The sequence below is a fragment of the Rissa tridactyla genome, chromosome 13 (genome assembly GCF_028500815.1).
Source record: "Rissa tridactyla isolate bRisTri1 chromosome 13, bRisTri1.patW.cur.20221130, whole genome shotgun sequence".
Lineage (NCBI taxonomy): Eukaryota > Metazoa > Chordata > Aves > Charadriiformes > Laridae > Rissa > Rissa tridactyla.
Window position 1 is genome coordinate 3,696,241 of NC_071478.1, and position 24,466 is coordinate 3,720,706.

Sequence of the window (24,466 nt, forward strand, 5' to 3'; positions counted from 1 at the left end):
TCCACGGAGCTGGAAGGAACTTTCAGGAAGAAATAGTGGCCGTCAGCCTCCTCCCGGTTAGTTTCACCTCCTGGCACTGCTCATGGCAGAGGCACTCGCGATCTGGCTCTCGGCCCTCTGCAGACGCTGGGATTCAAAGGCAGCAAGGCAAGGATCTGCAGGCTGTAGTTTCGGCCTAGCCGAGGCAAGCTGGAGCAGGTGCTGCACAAGTTTGCCTCAACACGAGGCAGCAGCGGTAGCGCTATGAACAGAGACTGGCAGCAGAGCTGCAGGGAGCGGGGGCAATTCCCGTCTCCCACCCCCTGCCCTTGTCGCTGCCCCAGTTCACCTCAAGGGAGCAGTGATGCCTCCCACACTCTTGAGGGAGCAGAATCTCAGCTCTGGGGCCAGAGATGAAGGTTCTTCAGCAGCAGGAGACTGGTTTCTTCTGGATGGCACCAAGCCCGCGCATCCCTCTTAAAGAGGAGGCATTTTAGTCGTCTTTTATGGTTTTGCTTCCACTGCACCACACATAGCTGCCGCGCAGGGAGAACCAGGGCAGTGTTACTCTAAAAGCAGAGATCTTCCCCCCTGTCAGAGTAGACAAGAAAGCAGCTCACTGAGATTTCCCGATGAGCGGCTTCATATGCTGATGCACCAACAAAAATACCAGCACCAGCCCTACTGCTACAGTTAACCGTCTCTCCCCATGCCGAAGAACTTGCTGCTGGTTTTAAAGGCTTTGCCAGTCTGCCTGAGAGAAAAGGGGTTTTCAGACCAGAGTTAACTTCATTGATCTGCTCTTGATGCAGTTTTCCTGGTGAGTTGTGACTCAAAGTACAGCTAGAGGAGCCTTTTTGCTTCTATCTTAATCCCTCCTGACTGGTCAGAGCTCTCAGCTCGTAGTGAGTGCAGAGACAGATATTTCACATGCGGAACTTTTGGTTTAAACATTTTCCTGTGACTGTGTAATGAGCATCTATGCTCACTGGAATGTTACAGCAACCCAATGGAATTTATTTAACTGTGGTTGAATAGTTTTCAGCTATAAAAAAAGAGCCTAAAAGATGCAAGCAAACTCTCAAATCACAGCAGCCCTACGGCATCACAGATTCCAGGGGAGATGCGAGTGCTGGTCTCATCCTGCAGGCTCCTTTCTGTTCCTAAACAAGACGGTGACCAGGATCAGGAACTGCTTCTCATCAGGACTTTGCCTGGGTTGACACCTGGGACGAGAAAAGGAGGAGTCATTAAGTACAAATCCTTGAGGTGTCCTCGCTGTGGGAAAACAGAAAGAGGTTTCTTTTTAACAGTTGGCCTGTAAAGACAACTCCCTTCACCTCCAGCCTGCAAGGACAGCTAGCCAGGGCCTGAGGGTGTTACACCTCGGCTGTAATTCTCCCTTGGAGCCGTCAGCTAACTACCAAACACGGCAAGCTCAGCAGGGAAGCAGCAAAGACCCATGTATCTTTTCCTTGTTTTCCAGCCACACCTGCCCTTCACTGCCTTGCAACCAGGAGCTGATAAAAAGGCAGGTTCAGCATCTCCCTTCTGACCACGAGCAAGGACAGGAGCAAAGCCCCCCTCCCCCCCGGTTTTCCATAGCTACATGGAAATTCGTTTTTCCCCTCAGTGGCAGTTCTGCCGAGACTGCCACTGGGTCAGACAGATCCTTCCTTCTCAGATAACCTGCTTGGGTGACAAGAAATGCTCTCCCCTCTGTCCCCCAACCCATTTCAGAAATAACTTGGTTGAAGGAGGCAACAAGAGGTGGAGAAAGGAGGAGTCAGGTGAAATTTCCAGGTGCGTGTTGGATTTGGGCTCAGGCCAGATTCTCTAAACGACCAGGCCAGGAGAGAACCTTGTCAGCTACAGCTTGAAAGAGTAAGTAGCAGTGACAATTCATGTGGAAGGCGTGTAGCTGCAACTCCCAACACAGCGATGACCATCTATTATGAATTATCTCATGTAGGTAGACACTGACTGGGTAGTTATGTCGTGCACCTCTCTGCCCTGTAAGAGGAATCGAGTCCTCCCCGAACTCATGCGAAGGGCCCTTGCTGGAACTTAGCTGCGCGCTCTACAGGGGTCGAGCATTGAAGGAGAATGCACAAGTCGTATTCCCAGCGCTTATAGATGAGGCCTTACCACTGTTAGTTGTCCATTTTTGGCTTTGAAGACCTGAGGCTCCTGCCCAACAGTAAACACCATTGTGCCTTCCTTCCCAGAGCCAATACGAAACTGAAGACTGCAAGTACAGACAAGAATTACTCATTAGATGCTTTCCTTGCAATAGGCTTTACTCTAAGCCCCCTTTATTTTTGTTCCCTTGGCAAATCTCGTTAGATTAGAAGATCAGAGCCCTCCAGCTTAGGTAAATTTCCTAAACAATTGCATTATACCACACAAGCCAGAAGGGTTTGATGAATGGAGCATGCCTGCCCGGTCCGGGCATTTGAATTTTCCTGGTGCAATTAAGCACTAGAAGATAAGCAGATCTGACCTGGAGAAAACCACTGAACACACAGAATCTAATTACAATTGAAACGCAAAGGCCAGAGAGAAAAGCTGGAGCAGAAGTACAGGTTTCATATGCCAGTTTCAATTTATGTAGAGATTTGAGAGACGGACTGCATCCACCTGCCATTAGCTTGGTGGCGTGACTGGGAAGGTTCCTGCGCTCAGCAATCACATTTCAGGGCCTTCTGAATCTTTTAGGGAGGGGAGCATTTATCCTGAAGTGACCCGCAGGCTCAGCCCAGCAAGCTTTCCTCAGAGCTGGTGCTAATGAGATCCGCTGTGAAACCACTAAAGCCCCAACCTCACAGCCCAGGTCACATCAGCAGAAGCCCGGAAAAAGTGTTTGCAACATACAGTCACCTAAAAACAAGTTGGGGTTTTAGGCAGCTGGGTCACGGGCAGATCTTAGAGCAAAGCAGCACAGCTCGCAAGGTGCAGCCACAAGCGTCGTGGAAGCAAGCCTCATTAGCGTGGGGAAAGACTGTAATGATTTTAAAATAACGCATCCCATCTTGTTTCCCCTGTGCCACGAAAACAACCGTGCTACCGCAACAGGCCTCATCAGCTTAGGGCACTGTCTGCTGGGGTGATGTTGATAGTTTTGACCTAGGTAGTCCAGGCCTAAAAGTTTTTGAAGCAGGTTCTTCCGTAAAATACAGCCCGCACAAAACGATCCATTCAGCTTCCTTCCTTACCTTCCCTGCACAACCTTAACAAGGTTTTGCTTATTGGCCAGCATGCAGAGTTTAGTGACCGTCTCAAAGATATGCTCACACTGAAGTATCGCATCTCCCTGGAAACCGAAATAAGAGAGGCATAAAGTCATCTGTCATCGTCCCAGCGCACAAACCACGCAGCAGCTGTGTATGCAGAGAAACTCCTTCCTAACGCTGAAGTAGTGACCGCCGTGCAGAAGGGACCAATAATGACACAGCAGTTACAACAGTCGTGTACGAGTCTGGTTTGCTAAACGTCCTTTCCAGGGACTATTAGGATTTATAGTGACTTTGACTCTAAAAAAAAATAAAAAAAAATAAACAGGAAAGTGAAAGTATTCGTGGTGAGACAGCAAGAATGTAAAAGGTCTAAAAGGTGTACCTGATTACAGAATTAGTAAACATCAGTCATTATGTAATTCCAGTATTTCATAGGAAAATATTAGAATTGTCCACGACAAGACCCTACTCCTAACCACAGTCTCACAGTAGCTACATTTCAATTTTCTACCTTCTGTTTGTTGTCTTCGGGAACATGAATGACAACAATCCCATCGCTCAGGTTACTGGTGGAAATACCTTCAAAAGAAATCCAAGAATTAGAGGAAAACCTACCAGAGACAGTTCCACAACACCATCATCTTCTTCCCACTTTTCCAAATACCTTCTGAAGATCCCTCTCTCTGTCATCCACTTGTCCGTAACACATTTCCAACAGTGGTTATTTAAACACGGTGCATTAGTTGTTTGCTCCGTACCTTTCCATGCTACCTTTGTTTTGACAAGGGAGAAGGGAGAAAGTATATATGCTACCCCTGGACTACAGTTCAGACAATGGCAGGATTAAAAAATACCTACAAAATGGGGTAGAAAAGTTGGGGGTTTTTTTCCTCCCCTCTATTTTAGCACAAAATTATGACATCCTGCGTTTAAGTATTTCAAAGAACTGTGTCCTCTTACTCACACTTTCTACTTCAAGGAACGGCATGCTGACACACAGACCCTTTATCTGTCCCCCAGGAAAAAGTGTTTTCAGGTAGATCACGGCTTCAGGTGTCTTTGAAAGACCGAGTTTCAGACGTTCATCCTTCCACCCCCAGGGTCACTGGCAGAAAGGGATGTCCCACACTGCCTTCCACCATTACCTTTCAGAGTGGCGTAGTCTATTTTCTGCTTGATCTTGGCCATTTCCACCACATACGCCGAGGACTGGGTCAGAACAAGCAGCCGGTCTCGTGCTTTGAACCCGTTCCTGTCATATTTTATCACGGGGGTCACATACTGAAAACAACGAGTTGGTATCAGCATTTCTCACCGCGGCAGGGTCCTGCGCTGGAAGCAGTTCAGCGAGGAGCAGCGCTGCACATCCCAGCGCACAACATCTGCCGCCAGCTCCTGCTCCTGACGGGCTGGTTTCTCTATACTTGGAAACTCAGACTGGCAGAATCGTACTTTGAGAAAGGCGGTTTACCTGTGCCCTCTACGCCATAAGCATGGAAGTGCAGCGCACGCACCTGCACTTCTGCCCATCACAGCCCAAATGCTTTTAGGCTTTAGTGATGCTTTTTAAGCTTTTATTAAAAGGAATCTTAAATAGTTTTTGTCTAGGTGCATTTTGAGACCCGTCTCAATTTTAAAAGCAAGGAAATACTTGCTACACTGCCATTTATCGGTTTGTCTTGCCACACAGACATGGCTGCGAGACAGCCTCAGGCATCACGGATCACCCAGCCTGCGTGACCAACCAGCTCCAGGCTCCAACGCAGCTGGTACACGGGCTGCTGAGCCCCAGCTGCCCTTCCCTTACCTTGATCTTCTCACCGTGGATGAGCTGCAGTACTTTGGGGTTTATATCATTCTCTTCTGAGGGGCAAACCAGAAAGATAAACTGAGTGTAAGTGACAGATGGCCACCACTCCCACCAGCAAAACACCAGAGACCTGCATTGTCTTCATCCCATTAGTCCTGGTCCCCTTAGTACACTCCCTTCTAAACCAAAGGTGGTCACTTCCAGCTACTCCTAAACCCATTTCAGCGATTACTCCTGCCTGACAAGTAATTCACACTGGGCGTTACTGGCTGTTCTTGGGCCTGTTCCCAGTTCAGGCTCTGGCACAGAAGGACTCGTGCTGAGAACCACCCAGCGCGTTTTTCCTTCTGCACAGTGCTCCAGCTGAAGCTCTCTGGCAGCTTCCAATAACGACCCCAGCATTTCACCCACACATCCCTGCCACCGCACCCTACCCAGCCTCCCAGATCCCTCGCCCTGCCATTGCGCTACCAGGGCTTTCTTCTCCTGCTGTTTACGTGCTTCACACCCACTACATGGATTCCCAAGATTCACATCTCTCCTTCCCAGCAGCTCCAGTCCCTGGGACTGGCTCCTCACAGCTGGCAATGCTGCACCACAACATGCCCGCTCAGCCTCCCTGCTCCATCCAGCACAGCGAGGGGGGGGGTCCCGATTCATCCCAGCCCACAGGGAATTTTGCTTGGATTTATGGCGCTCTATCCCAAGAGGGATTCCAGGTACCCCCAGTTTGAAAGCAAAGTCGGACAAGATTAATCCATTTAGCGTCACTAGACATGACAGAGGAAGCGGACTCAAATGGTAGGGCCCAAAGGCAGCAAGTGATGCTGCCTCTGTCAGGTGGAAATGTCTCTTAGAAACTGAGTCTCTTTTGTTAAACAGATCTTTCCTGAGCAAGAGGCACGCGGCTGAGTCCTCCATGGGTTTGTTGTGTACTCACTTAGTCGGGTGTCCATGAAAGGCTGGTTTATGCTCTGCAGGTAGCCCTCCTTCTTCCCTCTGAAAACAGCACTTGCTACCACTTTTTGCTGTAACTGTTTTGAAAAGGAAAAGCCTTTACCCTCTTAGAGTTTCTGCATCAGTAACATCAGCAGTTATAACGTGGGCATTGTTACTACACAGCATCATCCTTTCACTCATGCAATATCTACCTGAGTCACGCTGCATGTCTTTCAACAGCTTTAGGTTATTCCTGTATTGCACCAAATAAAGGGGTAGTAGGGACTAAACGGTCCTACGGATCTTTTCTTATTTATGGATCTATCCTAATTATAAGAAGCGCAGTTTTAATGCCGTAAGATTAAGACCTGTGCGTCTGTAGGAGCACTGCACTGTGCATTGCAGGTGCCACTGAAAAACACCTGGCTCCAGGCTGAGGAACATTTGCCCAGCAGAAGGAGCAGTGATGTGTGAGAAGGTGCAGTCTGTGTTTCAGACAGTTCACGGAGAACAGATATCACACACGCACAGCGTGTTCTTACTTGCACATTTGCATTCCACATATTAGTTACCTGCACTTTCCTCTCAGCAGTAACACCTCGGCAGTATTTCCTTACTAGGTTCCTAATACAGATTTTCTGTAGCATCTCAGACGTCTACATTAAGGGGGGAAAAAAAAAAAAAGGTAGTGAGGTTGTGCAAACAGCTCCTGCTGCAGTCCGAACAAATACCTGCCTGGTGCAAGCTGTTTTTAACACCTAGTCACAACTAATTTGCGCTCCTCCAGCCCAGAGGCCCAGGTACCAAAGAGCTTTGCTACCAGAGAAGGGTTAATGCCCAGCAGCAGCTGAAGGATGAACGACGTCAAGCACCTGAGTCATTACTAGAGTTACTAAAAGCAACAAACTCCATCTGTCACCCCGAGACGAGACTGCAGCACTGCACAGGTAGCGTACCATTAGCATCGCCCTTCATCTTATCTTATATCCGAGCTCTCTAATTTACTGGGCCCACCTCACCCACCGATCACCGGCCACAGTCACCGTGGGAGTGACCTGCCCTGGTCCTGAGCCAGGCTATGGGCAGGATGAAAGGGGCCATACCAAATGCCAGCCGCTGTTTCTAAATGAGAGTTCTGCTGGAAGCAATTAGAGTTCCCCCAATTCATGCACTGAGGCTGCCTGTGCTGCTCATGCCCAAACAAGATGAGAGGCTACAAGTCTATCTGTGCCGCAAGCTTAAAACATCACGGGATTAATTTTGTCTTTAATAGGATTCAGGAGTTCACTTTTCTGTCAGTGCATCCTCCTTTCTGTTCCTTAAAACAAACGCACCAAGCTCCCTCCTTTCCCTTGGAAACTTAAACAGCACCATTCTTCCCCCTCCCATCCTCCCCTAAATGCAGAGGATCCCAGGGTCTTCCAAAGGCTCTGCCATCACATCTGAACAGAGGACAGGCAGGAGATCACTGCTCCTTTCCTACATGCAGTGTGCACGCCTGCGACCACCTTCACCTCTCCCGAAGCCTGCAGCAACCCTCACCTCTTCCAGGATGGAAGGAGGCTGAAGCCAGCTCTTGTCCAAGACATTTTTTGGAACGTGGTCTCTGAGCTTCATCAAGTAGTTGTACTGCACAAGCCGCACAAATTCAGTGTTCTCTGGACAAAGGGGTTTCTTTCGATTGATGAAGCCATTTATGAATCTACAGAAAATATCCGAACCAGAACTTACACGTCACATTCAGAAATCAGTGGAAATGAAAGGCAAGTCACAGAAGGCACACAACGGGCTAACAAATCATTGACATTAACTCAGGTACACTGTCACCTATGTAACAGCAATGGAAATCTGAAGTCAGAGAACTCCTGATGAAGTGACAGGCATTTCCGATCAACCCCATCTGGCAACTGTCCTCCTAACTACAATGATAGCTTAGAAACGGGTGTGAAGGAGATGGTTTTGACTCTCTGTACTGCCAGTACTCTGGACTCATTGTCCACAGACCATCACCACGCTGTGACCCAAAACCCTTCCCGCAACCACCACACAGTGATAGTTACTTCCTGATTGTCTGAACTGCCCATGTCCTCTTCTTGGCCGCCTTCCGAGCCAGTGCTCCTCGCCAACAAGCCTCCAGCTTGATAGCTGCAAGAATTAATCAGGTCCTTGTATTAGTATCAGAGGTCCTGTGCCATACTATCCTTTAAATTCATATAGCAGAAGATATAACTGGCTCTTTCGTAGCTCTTCCCATCAGCTGGTCTTTAGAGTAAGAAATTTAAAACATTTTCTTCTCTGCAATAACTGATCCGGCACTACCTGCACTGTAAAGCTCAACATCAAGGCAGTGACGTACTGTACACAGCAAGCAGCTCATCTCAGAAATCTGGCCTTTGAGCCTGCAGCATTATTTATCAGCGTGTCCACTGTGATAAGAGGGTTTGCTTCCCTAGCAGTTAAGGAGCAATTCCCTCAGTACCCCAGAACAACCCCACACGCACAGCAGAGGGTGCTGCCACTGCAGAGCTGCTCCCACAGCTGATGCCTGGGTGGCACCAAGAGCACCACATGGTGTGAGGAGCTACACAGACCCCTGTGAATGCTCTTCATACAGCTGTCACCCGCACCCGAGCCCAACACCCACAGCCCCGCAGGGAAGCTGCGAGTGCTATCTGCAGCAACATGGATTCGTGACCTTCCAAAGCTACAACTCCTACTGGGAAGCATAGCCCTAAGAAGAGAGTCCCCAATTCCAGAGCCCATACCTGCTTCTCTCTTCTTCTTGTACTCTCTCTTTCCGAGGCATCCTTTATATTTGGCCTGTAGTCTTGAAACTGGCAAAAAAAGCAGAGACATCGCTTGTATCTGCAGGATCACAGCATTCAGGAGTTGTGCTGCCACCGATCAGACACCACGCGCCAAGACCCAGGAGGGACTGCACAATCACCAGGGAACAAAGGTGCCAAAACACCAACGGGACCAGAAGTAGCCTGCATAGGCAAACGTGCCTGTAGGCAGTCCCGTGCATTTATGCATTTCGAGCAGGTACAAACAGCTAACACTAGGATGAGACAGGTGGTATCCCAGTTTCAGGGGAAAGGTACTTAGTGCATCTAGACATGGACCAACAGTTACTAGGACCAAGGAGCTATGATATGTATCTAGAACTCAAGCAGTATAGCTCATGATTTCGCCCCACCCTGGAAAAAGATTACTAATTTTTCCTTGGACTCTCCAGAGCGATGCAGACCAGTGCTCTCAGCTCGCACCACGGTGCATCTGCTGCGTGAACCCGGAGCCCAGAAAAACAGTCCACCCAGGCTCTGCTTCTTAGTCTATATATAACCAAAGGGAACTGGAACCATACCTAACAGGTGCTTTCTGAATTCAAATGCATCTTCAGTAGCAAACAGAGTCTTTGGGAAACGAATGAATATTTTGGTTCTGAAAAAGAGACCGTGAACAGCTTATTCACAGTGAGCCATGGCTTCAGCCGCCCTAACCAGGCTCAGAGTCAGAAGGTGACATTAGAGAGCCCTGCCTTGCCCCATGCCTTAGCAGGGAGGACACGGTTGTGGTTCAGGGCTGCCTGCAAAAGACAGTTAAGAAAAGAACCCAAGCTTAAGACAAGCAAGTTGCCTCTGGCCAAGCAAGCAGGGAGACCTGGAGCTGAAGCGAGGCAGCCCATCTCCCCTAACCCAGAGATGAAAGAAACTCAACTGGATTCAAGCTTCCATGGAAACAGGAAGGTAAAAATAAAGAGGAAGTTTATGCCTCTGGGCTTTTTATCTGTCTCCTTGCTCCTGTGCACTGTATACCTTTGGGGTGAGGTCACTTTGGCCTGTTTTAAAGAAGTCACTAATCAGAATCTATCAGGTTTGCAGACCCAGGCAGGTCCGCGCAGTTCACATGGTCAAGCAAGAGCCAAGCTAAAGGGATCTGTTCACACCGCTACATCTTGCGGCTCTCTGGAAAGGGACACATGGTGGCTTGCAGTCACAGACAGGACAGAGGATCAAATATGGCAAGCACCATGCAGCCAACCAGCAGAGATCACAGCCAGAGAAAGGAAGTTTACCTTCCTAATTTGTATTCCTCAGGCTTGTAACCGATATGCTTGATGAGCCTCTCCACACCCTCAGCTGCTGGGCCATGCCAATGTGGCCAGGTAGCTGGACAGAGGGATTTATACCTGAAAGATCAGCAAGACATCACCACAAATGACTTGACATTTGAGGAACCCCTTCCTGAAACTCTCTCCCCAGCAAATTCCTACTGCTTTATTCAAGGCAGAAGATACCAAAGCAGATCAAAATGCATACAGACAAAAGCCACCTGTCTGCTGACACCTCCATATCTCATATCACTGGGACTTGACATTTAAACAAACCTTGCTCTGAAGCCTTCATGGAAGGGCAGGTTTGCCTGGCTAGATGGCAGAACAGCTCTGCTTACCTTTGCAAGAAGAGTTCATACTTCCGCCGATACGCAAAGCCAGCTCGTCTCACCCGCAAGTGCTCCATCAGTCCCAGGTATTTCACCTGATGTCGGATCAGATAATCATCAAACTTCCCTGTAGTAAGGACATAAATATCCAGTGGTAAACACTGTCTGTGGAAGCTCACTCACTTGTCCATGTACGGGACAGATAAGGAAGGGATCAAATCCACAGTTACTCAGGGCGATGACTTTGCTGCTAGTTTAACCAAGAAATATATATATATATTTTTTTAATCTTTCTCTAACCTATCTATATAGATATAAAATATATATAAATATATTTTATCTGCTGTACCTATCTACAAGCTAAAATCTCCCTCAATTCATTCCTTTATCTCAACGTGCCTTCAGCCCAATGTCTTACCAGGCTCCTTGTTCTCATTCGGTTTAATACATCGGACATAAGAAGGCTCCTTGGACATCAGGATTTCTATAAGGCTCATCAGACTATTTTTGAACTGGGTTGCAACCTAAGACGACATCGAAAGACGCTTCTTAGCTTTGGAATTCAAGCGCTGCAGTAATTGAAGTCAACTCGTTCCCTGCACCCATCTTAAAAGTGTTAAGCAAAAGGCTGACATATGCATTAGGATCACAAAGCTTTTGAAGCATAGTTAAATCATAAGTTACCTAGACAGAGTGCTTAGCAGGAACATTTGAACCCCTGCCACGCAGCTGGACACGCAAGGCAGCCCTTCAGAAACTAACTGCTGTTGGATGCTAGTCACGGGGTTCGTTTTAGAAGGATGCATTAATAACATTAAGGTATGTCACATTGGTAGCTCCTGTCTCAGCAACATCACTGCTCAACTACCAGGAAGCTAGCAGGGGTGTAACACCAGCAAAAGAAAAACAATCCACTGAATTCGGGACTAAGGACGGGATCAGTGCTTAAATCAAGACTTGGGAAGTTGAGTTTATATTCAAAGTTAAGGCTAAAGGTGAAACTCACAGTCTCTGGTCTCCTCCTGTTGTCTAGCTCTGATAGTAAAAAGCAGTCTCTAATGATGCCATTTTTAGAGTTGCACAGCACCTGAAACAGGAGAAGTGAAAAGCTGCCTTATTTAGCAGGTGTGCTATTAGGGACATGCATGTAGGTGCCTAAAGAACATTGCTAAGGAGAAAGATATGTTCTTGTCTGCTACAGAGATTAAATACATCTTATGCAAAACATCTCTGCTTCAAGCAAGGTGACTTAAGAGCCTTTTCCTACCTCTTTCAGGTTTCTGTACAGGAGATCGTTATTCTTCTCCAGAAATCCTGAAAAAAAAACCAAAACAACGAACCCACAAAACAAAACAAGGTTTAATTCTTTTTGAAGGCTACACACTTGAACACAAAATCTGGAAACTGATATCCTCGAAATCCACACCGCACTCATGCTTAAGTCTTTCAAGTAGCAGTACCTTCAGAGGGCAGGTATCTTGTATTTCATCTTCACATCAAGTTATTATCTACCACATTGGCTGAAAAGCTCAGGTAACCCCTAGACTTCAGGCACTTTGTTCACACTCACCAACAGCACAGTACGTGACTTCTCCTGCGTAGTGAAGGAGGCGGAAATCCACCCAGTCAATCGATTTCCGTGTTTTCTGGTCTGCGAGCTTGCGACTGCAGGGGAAAAAAAACCCACCAAGAGAAAAAGCAGCAAATAGGCTTCCTCAGCTTGTCGAAAAGTTACCTGCACAAAAAGCAGCTGTAGGAGAGCTGGGAGCCTAATGTCTGTTCTATCAATATGGCTCTGACTACGCGGTTACGGCCCGTAACCAAATTATCATCTATCTGTCCATTCTGAACAGCTAACGGCAAAATTCAGCGTCAGTTGAAAAAGCTGGAGAAAGCCAGTCACCACAAGCTCCCCAAAATATCTGTGACCTATCTTTGCCATTTGGCAATGATCACCGATTCCAGAACTATCAAGATTTCCTCTTATAACATTCATTTAAATACAGTCTCACTGCCTACATAAGAAAAAGATCACCAGCTTCCTCAATTCCAAAGTGAAAATGGGGTGGGGAGGGGAGGAAAGGATTGTTTGAGATATTTTGCCCTAGAACAAGAACCCAAAGACAAAGGAGGAATCAAAATTTTTAAGAATAGCAGGAAAATTTTAGAAAGCAAGGACTCCTGGGGAAAAAGAAAAAAGGAAAAGAAAAAAAAATAAAAGAGCAACTTAACAGTTTAAGTTTCAGCTTTGTAAGCAGTCACTAACAGCAGAGTTGTGTGTCACAACAGCACATTAGTACATCAAAATTTCCTTCCAAGAGTATCGCCAAGTACAGATCCCATTTAAGTAGCTCTAGCACTTCTATTTAAAGCTTTTAATCAGGCAGAACAGTATTAAGGCACATTGTGGTGACAAGGAAGTTGGCTACAAATTTTCCACTTGGCTGCGATGAACTTCAGAGATGTAGAAATGGTGACAATTCAGCAGCGCGACTCTGAACTGACGACTTGTCAAAGCCCTTCAGCGGGCTTCTGCTGGGAACTGCCAGAACAGCCCAGGGCCAACACGTTCATCTGCCACCAAAACTGAATCCGAAAATACTACAAATTGAGCATTAACCAAAACACCACTCATCTGTGAGATACGAGCAGGAGCACGTTTCTTCCCTCTTCCTACCGAAACCTCACACATATCCAGACGGACGCTTGAAAAACATTTATCTACCCCTCGCAGCCTGGGGCATTAAACTCCTCTTCACAATATCTTCAGCTTTCCCTGGAGTCAGTGGGGGACAAAGCCCCCCACTGGCCAAAGCCAACTAACATTCACAGGCCAAAATCATGGGCCAAAGCCATCTAATCTTTAGTCTCTAAAGTTAGCGTGGAATGAAACCAGACTCAAAGATCAGCATCACACTAGTAAAGAGACAGGAATCCCCCCCACCACCTCCCCAGTACCCCAGGACATACTCTAACAGTGTAGAACATTACAACGTTAGACAGTGGATGGGCTGCTCGACTTCCTTCGGTACAAAGCAAAAGTTGTTCCCTCCCTCCCCAATACTCTGTTATGGGTAAGAGATGGGAAGAGTTCTGTCCGCGATAGGATACAGAGCGTAAATGCATACGTCACGAAGTGGGCATGATCTCCTACTTTCTCTTCCAGCTTTTCCAAGAAGCTCAGATCAGTCGCTTCACCAGGTCGTAAGCATTCTTCATCCTGAAACAGCAGCACTGAATCAAATGCTGCTCTGAACAGACTACTCCCTCCTTGCTAATATTTCGTACAACTTCGTTATGCAAAACCAAAGAGCTTGGATACCATTTGAGATGAGTTCTATTTTACACAGGCAATTTCCTAGTTACATTTAGAGCTTCGCTTATCTGTTTTCAGAACTGTCAAGATAAATCAAGCCAAGTCAAATCTACCTTTTTCTTCCAAATTTGGCAATGCCCTGCTTCATCCTTTATTATTTGTAGTTCACTTAAACAGTGAGAAAGATGACATCATTAGACACCACAATTCAGAAGGATCTGAAGGACTCTCGGTCTGGATGAATTGTGCAGAGTTGGAAGGGGAAGACGAGCTTATAGATTACCCTTTTCTAACCCAAGAGACACAACTCCTGCTCCCCCAGTTGTACCACGTGTAGAAAAGTCCCGCTTAAAAGAGCAATCAATTGCAATGTCAAGCTAATGCTGAGCTTCAGCGGCACCTTCTCTGGATTACGATGTACTAATCTTCTGTAACGAGGTGATAAAAATTCTCAGCTTTGTGGACATGTCAGAATAGTAGCAAGGGAGAACTCAACTTCACGTTCGGCTACAGGTCTCTACAGGAAGATCACTAGATTTCTTACTAATTAGGGTTTGCATGCAAGAAAGAGCTACATCATGGTAGTTAGCTTGCGTGCTCAAAATCCTCCCCATGGAAGTACACACTTCTCGAAGCAAAAAGCATTACACAGCATTGCAGAACAAGCTCTGTGTTAAAGGCTCTGGAGAGAGCTGCCTTCAGCCTCTCCCATTTCTCCTGCCATCCCTATGAAGGCACAAAGAGGATCTTCTTCAGATCAGTATTTTAGAAGCTGGCAAGGAAGCAAGAGGAAGAACCAGGAGGAGGTAGGCAGCTCTCAAGCTTCTCTGTTAGCTCAGCCATTCTGAAGCATCAGAGATTAAGACTAGCAAATCACATAAGCAGATAAATGGGATGAATTGTCCTCTTTTCATCTTTACGAGAGCCTGGATGTCTGGCTTCAGGTGGCCACGGAGGAGCACTCCTGGTGCTCTGCAGTCTCCCTAATTGTACTCAGAAGAAGCCCGGCTCCCATCCCTGTTGCTGACTAAAGCCAGCTGTGGTGAGACCGTCGCCCAGGTTGCCCAGAGAAGCAATCCCTGGATGTGCCCCATCCCTGGAAGTGTTCAAGGCCAGGTTAGACGGGGCTTTGAGCAACCTGGGCTAGCGGGAGCTGTCCCTGCCCACAGCAGGGGGGTTGGACTAGATGATCTTTAAGGTCCCTTCCAACTCTAACCATTCTATGATTCTATGGAATCTATAGTTGCTGCAGGTACCTTCCCTCTACGTCTCAGTGTCTTCAGGCAAGAAGCGGAGAGAGTGGCCTAGGCCTGCCTTCTCAAGCACTCAGAGTTGCTGTGGAAGCAGCCTAACTCCTTTAAAACCCACAGCTCTCTAGCAAGCAGATCCTCTACCTTAATCTTCTGGGTCTTTGTTTACAACATCTATTTGTTTACATTCAGGATAATGCAGACCCATCACATAATTAGAGGAAAAAATATGATTATGGACCATTACAGTAGGGAGCAGGCAGGCATTTTAATTTAAGTAGCACAAACTCTGTTCTTACCAGAATGGAGATTATTCCTTTATGCTTCTGTTCAACCAGGTCGCAGATGATCTTGTTGTTAAAATATGGAATTGGTTCCCACTGGAAATAAGGAAAAAAAAAAAAAAAAAAAAAAAAGGAAGAAGAGTTTTAGAGGAAGATCTTTTCCTTGAAAATTTTAAGTTGTTTGGAGCAAGGTTCCAATCCCAGTAGAGATCGGTGTTGTGATTTAGGACCAACTGAGCTGCTGGGGAAAAAGTGACAGCACAGGGATCCACCACCCCACACTACCGTCTTCTTGCTTTCAGCAGCCCAGACCATCCTCTTATTCTCTATGTTAACACACTCCATCTGCCAGTGTCTACGCTGTTGGAGCTCTTCATTTCTACAGTGACATTGTCACTGCTGACCTTCTGAGTTTTGGGGAACGTCTCGTTCCTTTCTTAGATGATGTAAATTAAGTTTAGGCTAGATTACACTGCGAAAGGGCTACAGAATGAGAGCCACGGCTATCTTATACTTCCCACGTGAACAAGTCAAAGTAAAAAAAATAAAAAAAGCAGGATGCTTTCTTCATTGATGATCAAAAGCATTCAGTGTAATGGCAGTTCAAAGAAAAAAAGGGAGGGGGAAAAATAATAAATTACCTCTATTCCTTCCAGTTCATACTCCTCCTGCTCTGCTTTCAAGGTCATCTCAATCAACAGCTGCTGGAGCTTCTCATTGCAGTAATTTATGCAGAACTGCTCAAAGCTTCAGAGTGGTTAAATGAACATTAGTTTTTATTTATTGCATGGACGGTTTTACCACTGTTACAGTTTACCACTACCTACTGTTTTCCAGCCAGACAGCCCACTTCTACACAGATCAAAGCCACGCATTCCTCCCACGCTGTTGTACCAATGGCTCAAATCCAGGCAAGCAGCACAAGCTAAAGCTTTCTCCAGGGCGTTCAGCTAACCCAACGCACTCAGATTTGGCAGTCACCTCTAGCTTGCCTTGCTGGGATAAGACTACACTCAAGAAGTCATGTAGGACTTCAGCACCTGCACCCAGCAGCGTGAGGACAGATCACCCCAAGCCTCAGGAACAGCTGTTACCTGTTTGTGTCCAGCACTTCAAAACCATAGATATCCAGCAGGCCGATGACAGTTTTCCGAGTTGAATCCTGTTGAAGATACCATTGCTCTGTAATTGCTGCTTCAGCTCACGCTTCTTCCCTGCATGTTTCATGTTGTTTCCTTCACCTAAATTTTAAGCTTTCTGTTCGAGAGCTTTGTACCACGTGCCAATGGAGTAGCCACTTTAAAGCAGGTAACGAACTGCTACAACTCTTTAACATACCACCTTCCACACCTAATTAAACAGCTTTCCAGCTCACTGCTGTGGGATGCCCATACATCAATTATCAAGCAATCAAGATATTTGGTGACGAGTGCTGTAGAGCCTCATTGGAGAAGCTCTGCTCAGCGTGGTAGGAGCGCTCTGTGTTTAGGAAGATACTAGACAAGAAACCAACCTTGTTGGCTAGAGAGCCGTTAATTTTGTTGACTAGCCAAGTGAAAGTTCGTCCGTAAATTGCCTTTGCTACTGCATCCCGAGCGTAGAATGCCAGATCTACGTTCAATGGGCTTAGGACCTAAAAATAAATAAAGATAGACCAGAGATGACAAACACCACACCTGATCAAACTTCTGCAAAGCCAGTTCACGCTTGTGGCTTGGAGAACCAGCCACGTTGTCTTATACCCCAGCACAGCGCTCAGCCAGTCTGAGCTGTAGCTGCCTACAGCTTTATTTACCATTAGTGTCACTTCAGTCTGGTGTATGGCCATGAGCCAGCAGGACTGTGATACTACGTTTTGGACAGCACTAATTTAGACCAGTGGGGGAAGTATTCTGACTTCCTTTTAGTTTTATTATTAAACTTAGTACAAAATGGTCAAAGAACGGTTTTTACCAGCGCTTTCCTGTCTGTGCAGCCAGTTTCCCATGAAGCACTCCAGGGACTGAACAAAAGGAAATTGTTTGGCTCAAACACAGGGCTGCCTGCAAGTCCCTGTTCCTAGCTTTTTTTCATAGTTACTACCTTGTTCCACAGTAAACCTCTGATACTGGGAATACGTTTTAGTTTAACATCTCAGGCGAGAAGAGGAAGGTGATACGGAGAAGGAGAGAGCGATCTGTTCTTACTATAACACTGCTAAGAACAGAACTCCTTATCTGTCACCACCACTAGCTGGGGTGGCTCCCAGCTGCCTGGGGTTACAGAGAACTACTCGATACCTCTTCGGATCTGGCTTCGATCTTCCGATGGGTGAGAGCTTCCTGCAGAATGGACAAGTGCACACCCAGTAGCTGCAGAGAAAGAAATACTTGCGCTCAGAGTATGACCAGCGGGAGAGTGTTTAAATAAGCAGTACTGTGTGATCAGTAGGGCATAACCCCCCCGGTCCATTCCCAGTTACACTCATCTTTGAGCAACAATAAGTAAGGAAGTTTCAGAGAGATATGCTATAGAGAAAAGGGGCCCTACAATTCAAGACAGTCTATAACGTGAGCTGGGTATTTATACAGCAATCCTTCTGCTTTTGGGAACAGATGTTTTTGTCCTTAAGAAAAAAAAGACATTAGTGTCAAGGCTTTCTTCACAGCACTTGTAATATTGACACCATCTCAGAAAAGATACCTTTGAAATCCATTTGATCTGCGTGCCATCACGAATGATGGCATGTCCATTGCTGTCTTCTTCAAACTGAATGTTCCCAAGGTGTAGGACGCTAGCAACAATTCCAAAGAGATGCTAATAACGAGAGATACACCATTAGAAAACAGGTTCCCACAGCTCCATGGGATGGTACTAATTGTGCTAATAAGGTACTAATCGGTACTACCCGTGCTAATAAGCAGAATATTGGCTAAGCTGAAGGAGGCGAGTCAGACAGCCTGCTTCAGAGACATGCTACCACCAGTTGCCATCAAGCTGTACCAAGTGATAGAGCTCATCACCCACCCACTCCCCTCAGTCCCCCCCCAAATCACGTCCTATTCCATCCTTAACACCTCTCCCAAGCAAGACTGCTTTCATCACTTTTAAGGAAAGACAGCAGTATGCTCCTTATTTAAATTCCCTTTGGTAGGCTCAGTCCCTTTTACATGCATACCTCTATATCTTTTTCAGTAAAGTCAATGATAGAAAAAGCTTTGCGGACTACTTTCCAGTCATTTTTGTCATTAATAGAAAACACTTTGGCACATCGACCCTGTACGGTAAAAGAAAGATAAATTAGTACAATTCATTGGCAAAGCAATTTTATTATCAGCAACAAACATAGCATACTACTAGGCGTACCACTTTCATTTCCAGTTTCCTCAGCCTGCACAGGTGCAGTCTGCAACTAGCTCGCAAGTTTATTTCACTCCTGCTAAGCCTGAAAGTGGCTCATTTGATCAGATCTTTCAGCTTATACTTACATCTTCGGATAACTTAAAGCATTGACCTTGGATAGTGATTGCCATAAAATGGCTAAGGCTTGTGAAGAGCTTGAGCTTCTAGCCATCTTCCATTTTTATGGTAATATTATCTTCCGCCCAAGTATTCTTCACTACCAAGGAAGAAAGGAAACTGAGCGCACTACCATGAAGTGAGCTGTATAGCGCACAACCATACCTATGGATGTCTATAATATGAGGTCCATAAATCCCAAGAAACTCCTTTTATACCAGGTTCTGACAACGGGGCCTTAGAAGAGATGCCTTTATACAAAGCGTAACTTGCAGACAGGTACTACTCTGCTGTTTAGTAGCTCAGACCGCTCTTCTCAATGAATCAAGAAGTGTTTTGACTGTACCAGAGGGACCAGGGTCATTGAATGGTTTGGTGACATTTGCTTAAGAGTGTTTACATGCTCACAGCAGCAGTAAGCCATTCTGCGCGCACAGAACATGGGGAATACACAATTAAGAAGAGACCTGGTGAAAGTGACTTTTTTTCAGCTCTGACGGCCTTGCTGTCACTGTGTCATGTTGCCCAAAAACTCGTTTCTGTCCCCACAACTATTATGAGCTGATTCAATGAGATACATTATCCCTTACTAAGCCACGTATCACGTGTGTCCTTAGGCCATCATAGCTAGAACAGGTCCTGCTACAAAAGCACCCAGCATAGAACGGTGTACGACAGCTTCAGGGCAAATATGTTTGCCACCAACCTGCCTGCAAGTTTCACTACAGCCTGACACAGTGTGTTCTCCTAGAAGCTCAGCAGTGCACTTAGTGAGGAAAGCTGCATTTGCAATCCCTACAATTCTAGGTGCAAAATACAGAGAGAGAGGGACACGCTCTCACCGACCTGGATGAGATACGCGTACTTTTGGGGGTTGCGCTCCAGCCCAAGCCAGCAGAGAAGATCCTTGTCTCCACCCTCTAATAACTGGTAGAAAATATGGAAATTCCTTTCTCCGTGGTTTTGATGGACAACTCGGGATTTCTCAATTAGGTAACTGAGGATGTGCCCTCCTACTGGAGCTCCCTAGCAGAACAAAGCAGTCAGATCAACACCAATAGATATAAACAACATCATTGCGACGGCTGTTCCTCCACAGCTAGGAAAAAGGAGCAGTGTCAGGAGAGGCATGTTTCTGCTGTTACTCATCTGCCATCTTGTGTTTAAGAGTTAGTATCCAACAACAGTACAAGCTGTATCTAAAGAGTCTGCTGTCCTTCTGGTGTAATTTGTGCTTTACAACAATCTATATTAGCTTTCTACTGCGCGCTGGCAGTATTGCCAGTAATATAAGAAGGTTTCAGGATGTACAACTAGTCACTTTACTCGCAAAATGCAATGCCTGTAAAAATAGGGTCAGAAAACTGCAGTGTAAGTCTTAATAAATCCCGTGCTGCCTGGTAAGCGTCCAAGCAGTTCACTGATGCAACTTGTTTTAATAGCGGTCCATTAAGTTTGTTCTCACCTTAAAATCAAATTGGATATCCATGTATTTCCCAAATCTACTTGAGTTGTCATTACGCAGAGTTTTTGCATTTCCAAAAGCCTATGGATAAACGGATAGACTAAGTTACTTGTCATCTTACCGAGAACCTGACACCCACGATAGGACAACGTTCCAGTAACAGACTTGCTGCATCAGCCAAGTCCTTCTACAGAATTTAGTGGGATTAGGGAAACAGAAACTAATGTATTTCCCTAGCTTTAATGTGGGATTCAGATAAGCAAACTATCGTTCTTTCTTATATGACCTATAACTGAAGCCACAAGGAACTGTGGCATGGTGTACAGTTTCCTTGTACTCCCAGTTTTCAGCTATTCTCCACTATAAACCCCAAGTTTAATTTCTAAACACGAAGTGATGTTAAATGCCAAGCATTCTTTCAGAGGTTGTGCTGCCAAGAGGCCGAATGTTTGTTATTGTTTATGTTGTGGATGCAGGCACAAAATCATGTAAAACTGGAGGCCGTTCCTGGGTGCAGGTGTGTAGACTTGCATCAAAGTCTAGTGGAGTGAGGCCATCGCATTTTTACCTCTATTTAGTTTTTACCTCCAGAACAGGATTGGAAAGTAGCAGTCGATCACGGACGATCTGCAGCTGCTCCGTAGTTGGACAGGTTACTGCGTAATACTGCAAGATCTTCTTGGATGCTTCTGTCTTCCCAGCTCCGCTCTCCCCAGAGATGAGGATGAAATGGTTGTTGTACTCACTGCACATCACCCGGTAGGCGTTGTCAGCTATGGCATATCTGAACAAGGATCACAAGAAGTATTCAGAACAGAAGCATCCGTTAGGAATGGCAATGTGGCAGAGTATCAAAGATTCTTCAGAATTACTTACTCCTCATCTAACATTACAAGTATTGGACATGATGGGAAAGCACACCTTAAAACACGAGACTGACTTGAGGTCTCATAGAAAAAAACCCCAGTCTGTATTTGAGGGACAGAACGGGCTTATTCTTTTTCCCCACTGCTGCTGTAGGATTTATACAGGCTGCGTGTATTCCTGGTGAATACAGTTCATACACAGCAGGGACTCCCTCTTCCAAAGCAGAAGAGGCAGTTTTGATTCCAGGGAAGATCTCAACTTCTGCTGATAAAGACAGACACAAAGATAACCAATAGCAGAGCCTTCACCAACATGCCGCTTAAGGGAGGGGGAAAAAAAAAAAAAAGGGAAAAAAGAAAAAGAAAAACCTACTCAGATCACCACCCAACAGCTTCCAACCACCAAAAAAATTCCAGCTCAGAGTTCAGAATGTCAGGTTTCTTCCCCTCATGGGAAGTCCGAGTGGAGGCTGTGCATGAGCACTCTGCTAGCCCTGTGGTTGTCCGCACTCACACGGGGCCTCAGAGGGCAAGGCAAGACGATCAGAGTGTTTCGAACAACCGAAGGAGAAGATGGTGACTTGCACATGGACACAGTCAAGCAGTGGTCTGACTAGACCATGTGTAATGAGGAGAACACGCTGAGTACTAGTCTGGAGAGTTATCTTCAGGATTACTCTTCCCCTACAGTTTCCCCAGCATCAACTTCTGCAACCCTTTTATTCCTCTTTTATTCTTACAGTCAGATAGAAGATAAAGACAAACACATCCTTACCCACAGGAAGATAAGAATATCAGCATTCACCAGACCTAGTGACTGTGGATACACATCCCTGTTGCTAGGACACAGCAGTACAGAGAACACCCAATTTATTAATATGAACTGAAATCTTAAGGGCTCTACTTACAGATGTGGTGGCAGTTCAAAAAAGTTTACCCCTCGATACAGCTGCATCTGCGTGACTGTGTAGATATCCAGCTCTTTGTAAGGGTTGACAGATACAAGAAGAGTACCAATATATGTCTGCAGGGAGAAAGAACGCATACAGGTGGGAAACCTGTTCCATCACTGCAATGACAGCTCCCAAAAGGAGTCGTCACGTACATCAGAACATTATGCGAGAACAACTGGAAAAGATGGTACAGAACTCGTTTTGAGAGAGGGAAAAAAAAAAAGCAAACAAGAAAAACTCCACAGGTGTCGCTATTTCAAAGACAACACCAAACTTCTTGCAAAATCTACCCAGAGAAGAGTGGCGTTGAACAATAAGAGTCAGCTTAGAGCGTTAGATGTTACATACAAGGTTTTGATATCTCAAGATGCTTATGGAATTTTTTTTTTCTTACTTAAAGTTAACCTAATAATGCGTTTACTATCCCAACTCTGTTTCACAAAAATCTTTGTAAATGACCAGTAACTAATGCTGTAGACAAGTAGGACAGCTATTCCACAGACAGTTGTTCAACAGAGAAAATTCCTTCCTGACTGTGAAAGGTGATCAAATAACACATTTCAGGGCACATTACATTTTCCTTTATTTGTATGCATTTTCAGCACATTGAAATGCCCTGTTTTACATTCTTTTCAATTCTTTCCATTAGTGTTATATAAATATCAGTCCTCATTTGACAAAGGACATGTTTAGATACTACTTGCCACTGCTGTAAGCCAATGTATAACCTTGGGGCTGCTGAGACAATGGACACGGCTGTGAAGTCATCTTAGCGTGCACCGTGAAGTACCCAGCACTTCTCAGACAGGTCAGATATCACGTTCAGCGCTGCCTTGCCTTCAAAGACAGCGTTTCACTTTCCCATTCCCTTACTATTTACTGCACGTCGTTTGAAACTTTGTAAGGTAACCCAGAGCAAGCTGAGACTATTATTTTCATTAGCTAAAGTAGACAAACTACAACTGGGTGATGGCTCTACTGGGTACTACCAACATCTAAGCAAGGTATATTGCTAGATAAATACATATAAAGACAAACACACATACGCATTCTTCCTAGATCTGACTAGCAAAGCCACACTTAGAGACATTTCACCTGCCACGGGCTACACGATTCCACGTGATCAGCACTTACGTAGATGAGGTTCTCTTGGTATCGCTTGCGAAGGTTGTTCAGGAAAGCATTCTCACTGGTGTGGGAGTCCAAAAGCACAAAGTCCTGCACCCCAACTCTGTCCCGGGCTATCAGAGCCCCTTCCATGTTTGCGTCAGTGTTATCTTCCACTTCTTCTTTCTACAACACAAATGTTGTATGACACAGAATTAGGAGAGAGCAGGTAGGGACCCTAAGGGTTGGCTAAGTCCTTCCCCTGGGGCCAAATCAACCTTGCACGGATAATGCCAAGAGATTATTATCCAAGCTGTTTTTAACACCTTCCCCAAAGATGGCAATTTCATACCATGCAAGTTTGCACTCCAATTTCTTTACAGTCAAGATGTCTGAGACTCACTACTGTGATCATAGAGGAAGACCAAAGTTTCCAGTAGCCCTTGCTAACATAATAGTTGCTCGAGACAAACCTATCTCAGAAGATGCAGTTACGATCTGGGACACTTCATGAACTAGACAAAGCAGTTGCAAGCACACAGCTGGGAAGTTAATGCAGGAAGATACCAGACAAATAGTTAGTTTCTACACCACCTGCAACTACTTTACACAGATATAACTACAAAAATGGAGACTCTCCAGAAAAGGCTGCGTTGGACTTGACCTTTAGGGAAAAAAGATTAATTCTACAATACTACTCTGCACAAAACTGCTTCATTATCCCTAGTGCCTTCCGCGAGCAGATCGAAGTCAGCTTTCAGAGTTGGGCAGCAGATGTCTCCACACACCAGCAAGAGACCCGGGCTGGGAGCAGTGAGGCCACCAAGCTGATAAAACTAGTCAAACAGCGATTTGGGCGAACAGTTAAACCTTTACTAGCACACGCCCCATTTTTCTCAAAAAGCTGAAAGAGTCAAAAAGGATGTTGCTGACAAAACGTAAGTCTTTTGCACACACCATTTCTGATTCTTTATCACGGAAGTTGACTTTGTATTGAAAATAGTCACTGCTGAGGATCAAGTTGTTGTTTCCCAGGCTGTAAGAATAAATTGTATGCTTTTTATTTAATTAAATCAAGCTGATAATTTCATGCTAGCAAATAGACTAACAGGATATTCTTTATTCTATAGCAATAAGCGTGCCACATTGGTGTTTCCAGGATTTCTTGTTTGTTTGCTGTTTAAAGACACTAGGATTACACAGTTCAGAGTAAAACTCCTACCCTAATGCATAAAATACTTCCCTGACGACGGAAATGAAGTTAATGCATTTTGAGCAGCTTACCTTTTAGGGTTCCCGGGCTTTGAAAAAATTGGG

General features: G+C 45.6%; 1 protein-coding gene across 1 annotated transcript in view; it reads right to left on the minus strand.

The window, feature by feature from the left end:
• Position 1: 1 nt before the first annotated feature.
• MYO1H (myosin IH) overlaps positions 2 to 24,466 on the minus strand; it is a 29,218-nt gene continuing 4,753 nt past the window's right edge. Inside the window, exons 2-32 of the mRNA XM_054219201.1 lie at positions 23,177 to 23,335; positions 21,998 to 22,113; positions 20,809 to 21,007; positions 20,224 to 20,304; positions 19,605 to 19,784; positions 18,418 to 18,516; positions 17,943 to 18,056; positions 17,540 to 17,611; positions 16,774 to 16,893; positions 16,355 to 16,422; positions 15,902 to 16,007; positions 15,276 to 15,356; positions 13,539 to 13,630; positions 11,981 to 12,075; positions 11,678 to 11,724; positions 11,417 to 11,497; positions 10,829 to 10,934; positions 10,420 to 10,537; positions 10,043 to 10,156; positions 9,332 to 9,408; positions 8,730 to 8,798; positions 8,025 to 8,109; positions 7,507 to 7,666; positions 6,537 to 6,620; positions 5,966 to 6,059; positions 5,023 to 5,078; positions 4,361 to 4,496; positions 3,727 to 3,794; positions 3,195 to 3,292; positions 2,128 to 2,227; positions 2 to 1,205 (exon numbers count right to left, since the gene is read on the minus strand). Coding sequence (XP_054075176.1) covers positions 1,182 to 1,205; positions 2,128 to 2,227; positions 3,195 to 3,292; positions 3,727 to 3,794; positions 4,361 to 4,496; positions 5,023 to 5,078; positions 5,966 to 6,059; positions 6,537 to 6,620; positions 7,507 to 7,666; positions 8,025 to 8,109; positions 8,730 to 8,798; positions 9,332 to 9,408; positions 10,043 to 10,156; positions 10,420 to 10,537; positions 10,829 to 10,934; positions 11,417 to 11,497; positions 11,678 to 11,724; positions 11,981 to 12,075; positions 13,539 to 13,630; positions 15,276 to 15,356; positions 15,902 to 16,007; positions 16,355 to 16,422; positions 16,774 to 16,893; positions 17,540 to 17,611; positions 17,943 to 18,056; positions 18,418 to 18,516; positions 19,605 to 19,784; positions 20,224 to 20,304; positions 20,809 to 21,007; positions 21,998 to 22,113; positions 23,177 to 23,335 — 3,099 coding nt within the window. The 3' untranslated portion in view covers positions 2 to 1,181. The remainder of the gene's footprint in view (positions 1,206 to 2,127; positions 2,228 to 3,194; positions 3,293 to 3,726; positions 3,795 to 4,360; positions 4,497 to 5,022; positions 5,079 to 5,965; positions 6,060 to 6,536; positions 6,621 to 7,506; positions 7,667 to 8,024; positions 8,110 to 8,729; positions 8,799 to 9,331; positions 9,409 to 10,042; positions 10,157 to 10,419; positions 10,538 to 10,828; positions 10,935 to 11,416; positions 11,498 to 11,677; positions 11,725 to 11,980; positions 12,076 to 13,538; positions 13,631 to 15,275; positions 15,357 to 15,901; positions 16,008 to 16,354; positions 16,423 to 16,773; positions 16,894 to 17,539; positions 17,612 to 17,942; positions 18,057 to 18,417; positions 18,517 to 19,604; positions 19,785 to 20,223; positions 20,305 to 20,808; positions 21,008 to 21,997; positions 22,114 to 23,176; positions 23,336 to 24,466) is intronic.